This window comes from Piliocolobus tephrosceles, chromosome 3 (assembly GCF_002776525.5).
Source record: "Piliocolobus tephrosceles isolate RC106 chromosome 3, ASM277652v3, whole genome shotgun sequence".
In the NCBI taxonomy this organism is placed as follows: Eukaryota; Metazoa; Chordata; class Mammalia; order Primates; family Cercopithecidae; genus Piliocolobus; species Piliocolobus tephrosceles.
In genome coordinates this window covers 79,009,958-79,026,715 of record NC_045436.1, presented here as the reverse complement: position 1 = coordinate 79,026,715, position 16,758 = coordinate 79,009,958, and the positions used below count along the sequence as shown (strand labels likewise).

General features: G+C 36.7%; 1 protein-coding gene across 1 annotated transcript; it reads left to right on the top strand.

The window, feature by feature from the left end:
- The first annotated feature begins 4,408 nt into the window (after window positions 1-4,408).
- LOC111525512 (alcohol dehydrogenase 1A-like) lies at window positions 4,409-15,599 on the top strand. The gene is made up of 8 exons (XM_023190940.2): window positions 4,409-4,491; window positions 7,685-7,786; window positions 8,378-8,516; window positions 10,567-10,654; window positions 10,752-10,971; window positions 12,405-12,664; window positions 14,746-14,880; window positions 15,461-15,599. Coding segments are annotated over exons 1-7 (828 nt in total). The 5' UTR covers window positions 4,409-4,473; the 3' UTR covers window positions 14,747-14,880; window positions 15,461-15,599.
- Window positions 15,600-16,758: the final 1,159 nt, after the last annotated feature.

Genomic DNA, 16,758 nt, shown 5'->3' with positions numbered 1-16,758 from the left:
AATAAAGATGTTCTTTGAAACCAGTGAGAACAAAGATACAACATACCAGAATCTCTGGGACATATTTAAAGCAGTGTGTAGAGGGAAATTTATAGCACTAAATTCCCACAAGAGAAAGCTGGAAAGATCGAAAATGGACACTCTAACATCAAAATTAAAAGAACTAGAGAAGCAAGAACAAACACATTCAAAAGCTAGCAGAAGGCAAGAAATAACTAAGATCAAAGCAGAACTGAAGGAGATAGAGACACAAAAAACCCTCCAAAAAATCAATGAATCCAGGAGTTGGTTTTTTGAAAAGATCAACCAAATTGATAGACTGCTAGCAAGACTAATAAAGAAGAAAAGAGAGAAGAATCAAATAGACGCAATAAAAATTGATAAAGGGGATATAACCACCAACCCCACAGAAATACAAAGAACCATCAGAGAATACTATAAACACCTCTGCACAAATCAACTAGAAAATCTAGAAGAAATGGATAATTTCCTGGACACTTACACTCTCCCAAGACTAAATCAGGAAGAACCTGAATCCCTGAATAGACCAATAGCAGGCTCTGAAATTGAGGCAACAATTAATAGCCTACCCACCAAAAAAAGTCCAGGACCAGATGGATTCACAGTTGAATTCTACCAGAGGGACAAGGAGGAGCTGGTACCAGTCCTTCTGAAACTATTTCAATCAATAGAAAAAGAAGGAATCCTCCCTAACTCATTTTATGAGGCCAACATCATCTTGATACCAAAGCCTGGCAGAGACACAATAAAAAAAAGAGAATTTTAGACCAATATCCCTGATGAACATCCATGCAAAAATCCTCAATAAAATACTGGCAAACTGGATCCAGCAGCACATCAAAAAGCTTATCCACCATGATCAAGTGGGCTTCATCCCTGGGATGCAAGGCTGGTTCAACATTCGCAAATCAATAAACGTAATCCAGCATATAAACAGAACCAAAGACAAGAACCACATGATTATCTCAATAGATGCAGAAAAGGCTTTTGACAAAATTCAACAGCCCTTCATGCTAAAAACACTCAATAAATTCGGTATTGATGGAACATATCTCAAAATAATAAGAACTATTTATGACAAACCCACAGCCAATATCATACTGAATGAGCAAAAACTGGAAAAATTCCCTTTGAAAACTGGCACAAGACAGGGATGCCCTCTCTCACCACTCCTATTCAACATAGTGTTGGAAGTTCTGGCTAGGGCAATCGGGCAAGAGAAACAAATCAAGGGTATTCAGTTAGGAAAAGAAGAAGTCAAATTGTCCCTGTTCGCAGATGACATGATTGTATTAGAAAACCCCATCATCTCAGCCCAAAATCTCCTTATGCTGATAGGCAACTTCAGCAAAGTCTCAGGACACAAAATTAATGTGCAAAAATCACAAGCATTCTTATACACCAGTAACAGACAAACAGAAGGCCAAATCATGAATGAACTTCCATTCACAATTGCTTCAAAGAGAATAAAATACCTAGGAATCCAACTTACAAGAGATGTAAAAGACCTCTTCAAGGAGAACTACAAACCACTGCTCAGTGAAATCAAAGAGGACACAAGTAAATGGAAGAATATACCATGCTCATGGACAGGAAGAATCAATATAATGAAAATGGCCATACTGCCCAAGGTAATTTATAGATTCAATGCCATCCCTATCAAGCTACCAATGAGTTTCTTCACAGAATTGGAAAAAACTGCTTTAAAGTTCATATGGAACCAAAAAAGAGCCCGCATTGCCAAGACAATCCTAAGTCAAAAGAACAAAGCTGGTGGCATCATGCTACCTGACTTCAAACTATACTACAAGGCTACAGTAACCAAAACAGCATGGTACTGGTACCAAAACAGAGATATAGACCAATGGAACAGAACAGAGTCCTCAGAAATAATACCACACATCTACAGCCATCTGATTTTTGACAAACCTGACAAAAACAAGAAATGGGGAAAGGATTCCCTATTTAATAAATGGTGCTGGGAAAATTGGCTAGCCATAAGTAGAAAGCTGAAACTGGATCCTTTCCTTACTCCTTACATGAAAATTAATTCAAGATGGAGTAGAGACTTAAATGTTAGACCTAATACCATAAAAACCCTAGAAGAAAACCTAGGTAATACCATTCAGGACATAGGCATGGGCAAGGACTTCATGTCTAAAACACCAAAAGCAATGGCAACAAAAGCCAAAATAGACAAATGGGATCTAATTAAACTAAAGAGCTTCTGCACAGCAAAGGAAACTACCATCAGTGAACAGGCAACCCACAGAATGGGAGAAAATTTTTGCAATCTACTCATCTGACAAAGGGCTAATATCCAGAACCTACAAAGAACTCAAACAAATGTACAAGAAAAAAACAAACAACCCCATCAAAAAGTGGGGAAAGGATATGAACAGACATTTCTCAAAAGAAGATATTCATACAGCCAACAGACACATGGAAAAATGCTCATCATCACTGGCCATCAGAGAAATGCAAATCAAAACCACAATGAGATACCATCTCACACCAGTTAGAATGGCAATCATTAAAAAGTCAGGAAACAACAAGTGCTGGAGAGGATGTGGAGAAATAGGAACACTTTTACACTGTTGGTGGGATTGTAAACTAGTTCAACCATTATGGAAAACAGTATGGCGATTCCTCAGGGATCTAGAACTAGAAGTACCATGTGATACAGCCATCCCATTATTTATACCCAAAGGATTATAAATCATGCTGCTATAAAGACACATGCACACGTATGTTTATTGCGGCACTATTCACAATAGCAAAGACTTGGAATCAACCCAAATGTCCATCAGTGACAGACTGGATTAAGAAAATGTGGCACATATACACCATGGAATACTATGCAGCCATAAAAAAGGATGAGTTCATGTCCTTTGTAGGGACATGGATGCAGCTGGAAACCATTATTCTCAGCAAACTATCGCAAGAACAGAAAACCAAACACCGCATGTTCTCACTCATAGGTGGTAACTGAACAATGAGATCACTTGGACATCACACACCGGGGCCTATCATGGGGAGGCGGAAGGGGGGAGGGATTGCATTGGGAGTTATACCTGATGTAAATGACGAGTTTATGGGTGCTGACGAGTTGATAGGTGCAGCACACCAACATAGCACAAGCATACATATGTAACAAACCTGCACGTTATGCACATGTACCCTAGAACTTAAAGTATAATAATAAAAAATAAATAAATAAATAAGAATAAATAAATAAATGAAATCTACCTCAAATACCTGTTCCTCTAGAATGCCTCCCCTGAGTCCTTCATTCTGAATAGTACCTCTGTCTCTGCTCCCAAAGCGCTAATTGATCCCTGTGATAACGCACTTCCCAGCCAGGCTGATAAGTAGACTTGGCTGCCTGTGTATCTTTTCTCCACTGACTGTGAGCTTCCTTTTATGAATAATAATTGTAGCTGGCATTTAGTAGGGTATAGGGTATGTAGCTGCTCCCGCCTGCTAAACTCCATCATCAGTGCTTTACATAGATTATATCATTTATTCAATAAACAGTCCTTTAAAACAGTGCTATAGTCACTAAACAGTCCTTTAAAATAGTGCTATATTCACTAAACAGACATTTAAAATAGTGGTATTATTCTTCTTCATCTTACAGGTAAACAAACTAAGGCAAAAAAAAAAAGTGAAATAATAAGTGCCAGTACGCAGAGCTAGTAAGGAATAGGGTCTGCCACGTCCCAAAAGGCATGCCATCACCGCTGCCCCATACTGCCTGTGGCACAGATAGAGGTCATGTCTTATTCATCCCTGCCATCCACTGGACCCAGCTTAGTGCCTGACACACAGAGGGGCTCAGTCAATGCTGATTGGTTTGAGGTGCAGCAAAAATGCTTAGCAGGGTGAGCACCTTTGCTGTGATTGAGTATCTGATTCTCTATGAAGAGAAGGGGAGTCCTGAGTCAAACACATTCCTCTGGCTCCTGGCTCTCCCCTTTATTTGCCCTGCTTCTTTGCTCCTCCTTCTTCCTAACTGCACCATTTGGATTCAAAGCTGGAGCTTAGTGCAGACAAAGGGAAAACAGAACTTTGAACGACCACTGTGGAACTATGAGAGGAGAAACAAGAAATTTGACAGCTGAGGAATAAAGTGAGGAGAAGAGAAAGTGATTAAGCTTTATCACTTTAGCTTAATGTTTAACCTAATGGAAACAAAATCTTATCTGAAATTGGAAAAATCAATGTATTGATTGTTGGTTCATTGCCCTCTTCTTTATGATTTGACAGTCTGAGAATAATCTAGTGGGTGTGGCTTAAAGATGTAGCTCATGTGTGGAACTGGAACTGGGTGTTATTCAAGCAATAAAAATAATAAATACCTGTGCAATACACCTGCTTTATGCACTTGAGCAGGGAAGAAATCCACAGGAACTCACTTGTCTCCTGGTCTGCAGAGAAGACAGAATCAACATGAGCACAGCAGGAAAAGTAAGCAAAAACTATATTACTATTGGAACTATATGCTCATCAATATAACAAAGAAAGGAATACAGTATTTGATTAACAATTTAAAATTCATACCTAAATTAGAAATGATACACTGAAATAAGATATGCAATAATATGCTACAATATGGAATGTATACTGAACTACAGTGAAAATAAGCTATTCCTAAATACCTTCAAAAAGAATATATAGAATCTGTATCTATTAAGTGTTTATTTCCTACATTAAAGACATTTGCAGTAAAGTGATAGATTATTCCAAGCTAATCATGATTAATTTGTAAAGCCAAAGTAGAAATGTCTTTCATCAAGAAGTTTTCTTTATATTAAGGTACCATAACTTCAATGTGTTATTATTTGTATTTGTATTTTTTTGTGAACACAAGAAAGTGTGATGAAAGTTTTATGAGAGGATTTGATTTAGAAGACTTTGAAGTACCCTTTTAACCTTAACATAAAAAACTTTACAAAATGCTCATTGATCTCACAGCATTAGAATCATCAAGGTTAAGCAAGACAACATCAACATTCAAATTCTGATTTAAAAGGGTCTAGCAGGACACAATTCTGGCAATTTCCAGAGTAATCCTATGGAAGAGTGTCTTCCCAATATAAAAATCAATATGGTCTTACAGAAAATTAATAATACAATTTGAATCACTTATCAGCACTAGGAACACAGATATTTGGTTTTGCCTTCCATAAATCTCTTAATTGTCCAATGGGTTTACAGGTGCACAAAAATGCATGTGGTAATACAATATAATCAATTGATATTTTAACTGCCTAATTACAAAAATTTGTGCAACTATTTCCAGTCCTTTTTTGTGTTAGCAGTGTATTACACAGTAAAATATCTCACTATGATAACTCAATTTAAAGGCTCTGAGGCTTCTCTATACACTCTGTGACAAAACAGTCTCATATCAATAAGACTGATTGGAAATCACATGAGTATCCCATTGATACTGTTCTTATTCCACCTCACTTTCATTCATTACTGATTAATATATACATTCCATGTAGAAAATAATTAACAAAAATTAAATATACCAAACTCAACTTAAAAAGAAATAATGAGTTCCTAGAGCAAAAGTATAAACCAATCATATTAATGGAAATAATAACTGATGAAATAGACAATTATTCCTCTCCTCTTGGGCACAACATCAATAACTTAGCTTGTTGTCAGCATTTCATTTATGTTTATCCATTCTGCATTATATTTTCCTCAAATGCTAAATGGTGACAATACTAACATCTATTTTGTAAAGTAGTTGTGTTGTGATAATACAATAAATCAATGCTATAAAGAACTTAAAATAGCATTTGGTATATAGAAATAAGTCAGTAAATATTAGCCACTATTATTATTGTTGCTATTTAACTTTTTGCTAACTTTTTACTGCCACCAAGTAATGAAAACATAAGGTTAGATTCATCTTTATTCTCTGGAAAGCTAGCTTTGAGACTTTAGAGAAATTATTTAATCACTGAGTTAATGGATCCTCAATTATTTCAGCTGTAAAATAAAGCCAATAATTCAATAGCACTGCCCTGGTAGCATCTTTACGAGATTTAAAAATAATGCATGTTGTTTATAGCAACACAATTTACAATTACAAAAATACAGAACCAACCTAAATGCCCATCAACAAAAGAGTAGATAAAGAAAATATGGTGTGTGTATACCATGGAATACTACTCAGCCATTAAATAGAATAAAATAAAATAATGGCCTTTGCAGCAACTTGGATGGAGCTGAAGACCATTATTCTAATTCAGAAATGGAAAACCAAACATCATATGTTCTCATGTATAAGAGGGAGTTAAGCTATGAGGATGCAAAGGCATAAGAATGATATCATGAACTTTGGGAACTCAAGGGGGAAGACTGAAAGGGGAGGTGAGGGATAAAAGACTACATATTGGATTCAGTGTACACTGCTTGAGTGAAGGGTGCACTGAAATCTGAGAAATCATCACCAAAGAGCTTACCCAGGTAACAAGAAAACACCTGCACCCCCAAAACTATTGAAATTAAAGATACATTTTATAAATAAATATAATGCATATAACTCACGCAGCACAGGCCACATCTGCCTGTCGCATCATAGGCACCTGATAATCAGGAACTCCTACTATTAGTACCTTACTTCCAAGTATTCTGACATTTATTTTGGCATTGATCATGTTGAACATTCTGCAAAGTTGAATAATTTGACAAATAAATAATGACAATGAATTGTCAGAAGAATGAATTTCAATTGAATTTTTATCATAATTGCAATTTTGTTGATTCTGGAAAGAGTTCTGTGAATTGTACATGCTTAACCACAATGACGACGGATATCACAGTATACTGCCAAGCACTGGAAATTATGTGTTCATCTTTTATTTTTAAGAACATCTATGGATAAGATCTGCTAGCTAGAAATTCAAACACACAGTGTCTCCAATTTTGAAATATGTATGTGTAGGTCTGAGTGTATACACACACACACACAAAACCAACTCTAACCTTTGTAATTTGGGGCTCAAGTCAAAGCTGGAAGGAGTCTCTACACATAGATCAGATAACAGTACAGGCTCTCAAAGCTAAGTTGCAAATGGGTGTTGGAAGAAGTAACACACAGAAGTGGTGGAGAGAGAAAATTAAAAGAGGAGAATAGGAAAAGAGAAAGAGAAAGAGATGTCATCCCAGGCAGGAAGATAAATATATCCTTATAAAGTCAGATCCTTTTGGCCTAAGCAGAAAATTGAGCAAGAAAGCAGTGTATTTTATGTGAACAGACACTGACTCTGTTAGCAAAATTAAGGTGACTTAGAATTTCATGTACCAGCCAATAATTGTGGGTGAAGAGATGTTTTCAGCACAGCATTAGGAAGTGTCAGGATTAAACAACTTTGGAGAACAACAACAACATAAGGATGGCCTTAATGAATATATTCCATTTTATCTCAGTGTGTTATTATAGTTAACTCTTTATCTTTATGTTATTCCTTTTTTAAAATATATTTTTTTCTCTTTATAAATCAGAGGTGATCATTTCTATTGAGCATTTGTTAAGTACCAGACATGGGACTAGATGTTGCATGTACAAAGATTAAATGACACAATGTCTGACAGCAAGTGTGGGAACACACTGGTACCATCTCTCTGTTTGTTTTTCTAGGTCATCAAATGCAAAGCAGCTGTGCTATGGGAGTTAAAGAAACCCTTTTCCATTGAGGAGGTGGAGGTTGCACCTCCCAAGGCCCATGAAGTTCGTATTAAGGTGAAATACATTTTTCCATTTGTATTTAAGTTTTAAAAACTCAGAAAAGTTAAAAAACGGAAACAACCAAAACTCCCGTCATTTTTATATAATCATCCAGAAAATAGAATATACTTGTCAAAGAAAGTTATATATACAAATTATTAAATTTTTAAAAAGTGCATACAGTGTAATTCCAGTAAAATACAAAAGAATTTATGTGTTCGTACAGAAAAAAAAAATTCAAAGGGATATATATCAAGACTTCAGAATCAATTAGCATTAGATATTTTTATGTATTAATTTGCAATTTCTACTTCTGTTTTTTTAAAAGCATGCATTCTTGTATATTATTTAAGACTTCACTATTTCAAGATCAGTTACTTCACAGATTATTCTAAATTGTTTACTTCAAGAATAGAAAGTAGAGGAGGGTTTCAGCCTGGCTAACCTTGAGGATAAACTGAATCTTTCATATTTGGGAATAGTAGGGATTATTAGCAAAACCCTTGAAAACATTTTGGAAGCACAATTTCAGGAAACTGGGATTTTTAAATTTACCTGAGACTCACAATCTTTTCGGAATCTAAGCATCTTCTCTTCACTCTGTAGATGGCGGCTGTAGGAATCTGTAGCACTGATGACCACGTGGTTAGTGGTACCATGGTGACCTCACTTCCTGTGATTTTAGGCCATGAGGCAGCCAGCATCGTAGAGAGTGTTGGAGAAGGGGTGACTACAGTCAAACCAGGTACAGGATTCACACTCAGGAAACATGCTGGTTCACCATCCTAAGATTTCCCAGCCTGGATGAGGAAACAGGCAATGAGGGACGAAAGCGCTTGCAGAAAGTCACTGCGCAGCCAGGACTTCAGGGGTTTCCTCTTTCTCTCTCTGCCTGCCTAACTCAAGCATGTATGCATTCAGGCACGCTTGTATTCCACCCTTCAACCATTATGTACTGAGCATCTGCTAGATGCCAGGCACCAGGTTGGAGCCTGGAGATATGTGAGGATCAAAAGGGACACAGTGCCTACCAGCGTGGCATTCATAATCTAGTAACTTCATGTTAGTGTTGCTGAACACGGTCTTCTTCTGTCAGGGCGCAGACAACTAGAAACGGGGGGAGGGAAAAAAACATAAGTATGGAAACTGTTCTGTGCTGAGTTCACAAGGTGGAGGCTACAGGGCTACAACTGAATAAACATGACCTTTTCTTAGGTGACCTATGCAGCCCGTCACCAATTTCCTCTTCCAACATGATCTCTCTTCCTGAGCATGGAATCAATGAAACTGACTAGGTGAAAGGAAATGAAAGAAACATAGAAGGAGCCATCCACCATCAACAATGTCTGCCTTATTACCTTCAGCCATGCTTAAATGTGACTGGTTACAGATTACTCATTATAAAGGGAGAATAACTAGGACATTTCCATACCATCATTTTCACATAAATTTTACCTACAAAATGTTATGGGGCAATCATTTTTCTTGGTCTTGTGGAATAGGTAGCATAGGTAATTAAAAATAAAAATTATGTTTCATTCTAAAAAATCACTTTCATTTTATTTTATTTATTTATTTTGAGATGGAGTCTCACTCTGTCACCCAGGCTGGAGTACAGTGGCGCAATCTCAGCTCACTGCAACTTCCACCTCCCAGGTTCACGCCATTCTCCTGCCTCAGCCTCCCGAGTAGCTGGGACCACAGGCGCCCACCACCATGCCCAGCTAATTTTTTGTATTTTTAGTAGAGACGGGATTTCACCATATTAGCCAGGATAATCTCGATCTGACCTCATGATCTGCCCGCCTCGGCCTCCCAAAGTGTTGGAATTACAGTCTAGAAAATCACTTTAGGCACCAGATTGGACCTGCCACTTCACCAAATACTTATTTGAACTGTGAACAGAAAAATAAAATGAACTGTCCAATTTGGGTTTCAGCTCCTACTAATTTCTTTAGTCGTAATAAATTAATAACTACTAAATAATAACTAATAACTGCTAAACTACTACTAATAATAACTACTAAATAATACTAATAATCACTAATTAGTAATAAGTTAATAACAAAATGACACCCTTACTTTTTACCTGTGCTCACTCCACTATAACAGGAAAAGTAGATAATTCACAAATTACCAGCTAAAAACATTTCAAAGTCAGTTCTTGTCCTAAAAGTGCCTAACTTATTGTGGAGGGTTGAAATTTCCAGAGGAATTTCTGGAACTGTTCTTTGTCCCATTTTTGATAGTTTTCCTCAAAAAAAGAACTAAGATCATTTTAAAAGCATTCATTTCATAATAAAGATAAACCTAGTCACTGAAAAGAAAAGAAGTAGTTCAAAATTCTCATTCTTATTGTAAATCAAACTATAACAAAAAACAGGTCTTACCAACATCTAGTGGCACTATTATACCCTACTTTCAACTGAAATTTATATTTATGGTTATATTAAGATTTCAATAGTTAAGGATTAAATTAAATGTTTGTAAAGCCTCCAGGAGAAATTGATATACTACATCAAAGTAACTATTAATACAGTGGAAGCAATTTTTCTAATCCATGTTGTTTCCCATATTTGCATTTCGTCTGTAAGAATCTTCAGGCACTTATAAACCCAAACTGGAAACAAGGCTGTGGCAGGCAACGACAAATGACATAGTTGTGATTGGACTGTATTTCTTGGAGACTTTTAAAGACTCATGCTTCTAATGTTTCAAAGACATGTGAGCTTTAAGTTTATGCTCTATTAATACGGGATAGAAATTGTAAAAGAATTTGTTTTATCCCTCTCCAGGTGATAAAGTCATCCCACTGGTTGTTCCTCAGTGTGGAAAATGCAGAATTTGTAAAACCCCAGAAAGGAAGTACTGCTTGAAAAACGAGTAGGTTTCTGATGCTCTCCCTGCACAGACATTGAGTTTGCACATTAGTTATGCTCCTGTCTCATGCTTTTGTGTGTCTGTGTATTGCACTGCCCAGTGCGAGCAATCCTCGGGGGACCATGCAGGATGGCACCAGCAGGTTCACCTGCAGGGGGAAGTCCATTCACCACTTCCTCGGTGTCAGCACCTTCTCCCAGTACACAGTGGTGGATGAGAATGCAGTAGCCAAAATTGATGCAGCCTCACCCATGGAGAAAGTCTGCCTTATTGGCTGTGCATTTTCAACTGGTTATGGGTCTGCAGTCAAAGTTGCCAAGGTAAGAATGACAACGGGTGATAAAAACAGTTACATGCAGACTGTCAGGAACCCAAAGAGAAGTAATTTCTCCCAAGAATCAAAGGTTATTTTTGTAGATTTTGAATGTTGGCTAAGAATAGAAACACAATCCAGAAAGAATTGAGAGCACATGCTAGAAATTTCACGTGTTTATCAGATTAAAAAGTTGTTGAGAGTTAAGAAAATGTAAAGATTTCATTTTCAATAATTACTCTTCTGTATTTTCTCTTTATGAGATCATGAAATATTACGCCTGAGAACTCATTTAGTAATTCATTCAACAATTGGAGAGCACCTACACATGCCTCAGGCACTATAGGTTCTGCTAGGTTCTGAGACAGCAAAAATAAATGAAATGAAGCGTTTGCTTCATCTTTCTCAAATCTCCTGCTGAATCTTAGATCACGATACATAATTATTAGCACTTTTAAATCACAGTCACAAGCCTTGTATTTTTGTAAGATGGAAACTGGTTTTGTCCCCCATAGTGTTGAATACTACTTGGTGAATGAATGATTGAATGAATGAATGGACACCCTTAAGGGAATATAAGAGTGAGATTATTTGGAACAGGAAGACGATGTTACCCAAAATGAAGGCAGACTATGGGAGACTAGGTTTAATAGCCCCTAGCCAACTAAGAAAAATTAGATGGCATCTTTTCCAAATTTCTGTGACTTTAGCTCTTAGTCCCTTGTTCAATTGCCTCATCTATTATAACAGGTGATCTAAGTGAGCCTATCCAAGAACAGAAGCTGAGGATACTCATAACAATAGATTTTATTATTAAAATATAGACTAATATTTCATTGCTGTGTTATTCACTAGTGTATTTTTTAAAGCAGGAATATACTACTCATGACTACTGAACATAAATGAACCAAGGAGTTACTTACTGAGAGTTTAAGTGGAATATTTTTCAGTCTCTTGGAGTAGCCTTTTCCACTTACTTTATTTTTCAAATATTGCCTTGGTGTATGTATGAGATACTGAAGCTGGCTATCATGGGATTTCAGCAATTGAGAGTCCCTTCAAGACTGTAATCACTGCCATCTGGATCTCAAAGATCATCCAGTCCCCTTGTTCCCAGCCTGACCTTCCCATCGGAGTCACCTGGGGACTGAGTTCCACCTGCAGAGATTCTCATTTAATTGGCATGGGCTGTGACCTGACTGTGGGATATTTTTAAACCTGCCCAGATGAATCCAATATGCATCAGTTTGAGAACTGCTCAACTATTTCAACCCCCTGAATTTAAAAGTAAAGCAACTGAAACCAAAAGAGTTTTTGTTAACAGATTGAACAGCAGAGTTTGAGCAGCTCTTGATAAACACTAGGCACGGCACCTTATAAAGCTTAGGCACTTTCAAACAACCATTGCTTAATCCATTTTTGCATTTTCTGAAAATACAGGTAACCCCAGGCTCTACCTGTGCTGTGTTTGGCCTGGGAGGGGTCGGCCTATCTGCTGTTATGGGCTGTAAAGCAGCTGGAGCAGCTAGAATCATTGCGGTGGACATCAACAAGGACAAATTTGCAAAGGCCAAAGAGTTGGGTGCCACTGAATGTATCAACCCTCAAGACTACAAGAAACCCATCCAGGAGGTGCTAAAGGAAATGACTGATGGAGGTGTGGATTTTTCGTTTGAAGTCATCGTCGGCTTGACACCATGGTATGTACCATGACATGCCCTGAGATTTCTGCCTCTGCAAACTGGAGGATGCATTTAGGCTGCAGAATATATGTTTTATGTATAAAGGATATTTTTAATGATGAATGGAAATTTCCCATCATCTGTTTGTTACCTGGCTTGTTTAATTTATTGTTATGAGAAATCTTTTATTCTATCAACTATGCAAACCTGTCTCAAGTCGTATTTCCTCTAGAGGAAAAGCAAAGGGCTTGTTTTTCTTAACTGAGTGATTACAGATTACTTTGTTAATTTTTAATTAAAAATTATAAGTTCAAGTAAATATAAATAATACAAATTCTGTCCTCAAATTGGAATGTTTTATTTTTCTCCCACATTCTTAACAAAAATGATTTAATAAGTTTGCATGTGTTCTTAATAAATTCCAATTTTTTTAACATATTAGTATTTGGCCAAAAGAAATGAGCAATTTTAGGCCAACCATTGTTTTATTAACAAAAATATGGCCTAAGGAAAGTGACTGCTCTAATGCATCACTGTATTTTATCACAGAAACTGGACAGTACCTGGCACAAAACTAGTACCCAATACTAGTAGGACTGAATACTTTGAAAAGTCAACAGATGTTTACCACCCCCCAAATTTCAAAGCTACACACTCATGGCATTGTTTATAGATTATATGAGACAATGTATGTAATGTACTTAGCACAGTGCCACGTGTCATATGGTAAGCTCCCAATAAATGTCAGCTGTCCTTTTTTCTTTTTCTTTGAGACAGGGTCTCACTCTGTCACTTAGGCTGAGGTGCGGTGGCATAATTATAACTCACTACAGCCTCAACCTCCTGAGCTCAAGCAATTCTCCTACCTTACCCTCGAAAAATACTGAGAATATAGGAACAAGCCACCACACCCAGCCTCAGTTGGCATTATTGATATGAAATACTATTTCCAATCTTGCAGTACTTACATCATCTTTGGCTTATTATATGGTATTACTTTCAAACAGTTACAAATATCAAAGGCAATGGAAAACACATCTCTAGCTATATTTCACCTACCCAGAATTCTCTAGAATACTACTGAAAAAGTCTCCAGAGTCCAACACATTTCCATTGCTGAGATTTTCCAGAAGGTCCAGCAGTGTGGGTAATGGGGAGCAGCACCCTGAGATCAATGTTCTCAGCAGCCTTGACCTCAAACAAATGCCACAGATGAATGAAGGGTCAAGAGATTACAACTTTTTCCAGGGCTATAGCTTTTCTCCTAATGTTCTTTTTCCATACCTTCCTCCATTTTCTCACGTGGAACTGGAGTGTACCTTATCTCAAGATACCAAATATCTCTCAGCCACATGTTCTGAGGATGTCTGGTCTTCCAAAGGTCAGAATCCAAAATCAAAGAACTAATCATTATGTATCTTGGGGCAATCCTAAACCATTTTCTAACTACAGAACATGTTCAGAAAGCTGATTGGAAAAGACGTTCTGAACTGTCCTTTGAGGTTCCCTAATAATCAGTATATTTTAATGTAAAACCTATATATATTTGGGGAGATAAAAACAATGTTTAAAACATGTCCATTTTGAGAAATGGACAGTAGAATAGGAGTATGTTAAAAAAGGAGACCATCAAGTGGACAAGAGACAAATTTTGGTGATATAATCATTTATTTTGTTTCCCATTAAAATATGTGGTTGAAAGTAATGGGTTCAAAATACCTATATAATAAATCAATGAAATGTGAATTAACCAACTCACAGATTGCCTAAGAATTATGTGATGATGAAATTCTATGCTTATATAAGGAACTGGACTTAATATATATTTGTGATGATGTCTATCTCTTTATTCCTTTATTAGGAAGAATTAAGTACACTCTAATTTATTCACCCATTCTTTCATTAAAAATACATTTTCTGAGCATTTCCTAAATCCACAGCACTATCCTATGCAAAAAATGGGAATGAAGGAGCAAAAGACATGATCTCTTCCCTCTACACACTCAAAATCCAGCTAAGTCTATTACATGATATTGTGCATTATGAGTAGGAACTATGCCACTCCACGTTAAGGATGCTAAATGTTCACTTTATTCCAGATGGCTTCCCTGTTATGTTGTCATGAGGCATGTGGCACAAGTGTCATCATGGGGTACCTCCTGATTCCCAAAACCTCTCAATGAATCCTATGCTGCTACTGACTGGATGCACCTGGAAGAGAGCTATTTTTGGTGGTATGTGGTTAGGCTCGGAGCCAAATTCTCATTAACCTCAGCATATCTCCCCTTTTACAAGTGTAAGGAAAGGTTTTGAAGAGCAGATCAAAAATAAATTAAAATTCATTTTCTATCTATAGTCTCCAAATCAACTAGATACGGAACTAATGCAGGCAGAAGGTCCCAAAATAGACATTTCTGATGTCACCATTAACAAAGACCGTTCATCTCCATCTGTTTTTGTACTTGGGACTGTGCAAGGCATGGGAATTTCTGGTAAGACACAGAAATCTACAATGATATTTCATGTCTACACCCAAATTTAGACAACTGTTAAATTTGTTCCTTTGGACATAACATTAGTACCATGATTTCTCTGTGGGAGAGAGAATAACCGGGGACCCTTGTTTATCTGTGATTTTTTTTTTTAAGTCTGAGCTCTATAAAAGCTTACTGAAGTACTCTATCTCTTATTAACCTCAGTCATTGCAGTCTGGAAGCAGCACCTTTTCTAAACTTTCATTTATTTGGAAAATTTTCTCTTCAGTTCTCCTACTTAACCTCGTTGAATCTAACTATGATACCGTCTTCTTTTCAGGCTGTAAGAGTAAAGAATGTGTCCCAAAACTTGTGGCTGATTTTATGGCTAAGAAGTTTTCATTGGATGCATTGATAACCCATGTTTTACCTTTTGAAAAAATAAATGAAGGATTTGACCTGCTTCACTCTGGGAAAAGGTAGATTTTAAGTTAGTTTTCTGTTTTGCTTTTTATCTACCATAGGGGATTGTCTAGCAGAAAATGAAAAGGTGGAAGGATGAGAAAAATTAGAGTGCCTTCGTTTTTCCATTACCAGTTCAGTCTTTACATGGAGAGCATGTAAGAGAAGTTTAAAACTTCTGTGAGATGCTAAAAACAGCTGCTTTGCATTTCCTATTCTGCTGAAGCCAAATTATGTTGATTATTGCAAATCTGAATGATCAGAGCCACTAAGCCTTCTTTAAAAGAGAATAATCACCTTTGCCAAAAAAAAAAAAATTCTATTTAAACAACCATAATTATAACGTGGTGTCATTGAAGCCTCTACCTGACACCTATATAAAGCTGACATTAGGTGGCTGATATATTTAAATAATGTTCAGGACATCCTCAACATTTTCATTATTGGAGTATGTGAAACTACATTTGGTTTGTTTTCTAAGTAGATCTTACTAGTTTTTTCTTTTCCTTTTTTTACTTTTGCGGTTTACAAAAATTTTTTTATCAGTAAAGTTTATTGTAAAAGAGAAGTATACTAAACACTATTGTAAATGTTTGGCTTACTTTTTGTCTGAAGCTTAGAAAACTAAACCAATTCTATTTCCTGTCTCTAACACTTAACTCTTACAACCAGCTAATAAAATGAATTTTGTCACCTGCATTTACATGAGGCACAACTGGAAACATGCAGTTATACCTAACATCTGCCTTCTAGCTCCAGAGTCTGAGATTTTTCTGCTATCCTATTCTTATTTTCACAAGATTTTCAACTTTAAATAGTGTTTCTTTGGCACTCATAAAATTATTATAGTAGACACTTTAACCGACAACATTCTTGAGGAGGAAAAGAAACTAGCACCCACAGAGCACCAGCTGTTCTACTAAGTGTCTTACCTGCACTATCTTATGTGATTCCCAGGCAATGCTCAGTGTCAGTCTCAATCTCACTATGTTAGAGAAGAGAAAACTGAGACTCGGAGAAGGCATGACTTGGTCAAAATCATCAGATGATAGGAAGGAGAGCCAGAATTCGAAGGTAGATCTTGTTGTTAGCAAATCTATTCACTTCTATTGAGCCATACCGCCCCTCAAGAGTGCATGGATATATGGACAACAGTAGCCATCAAAGGTTAGTTAT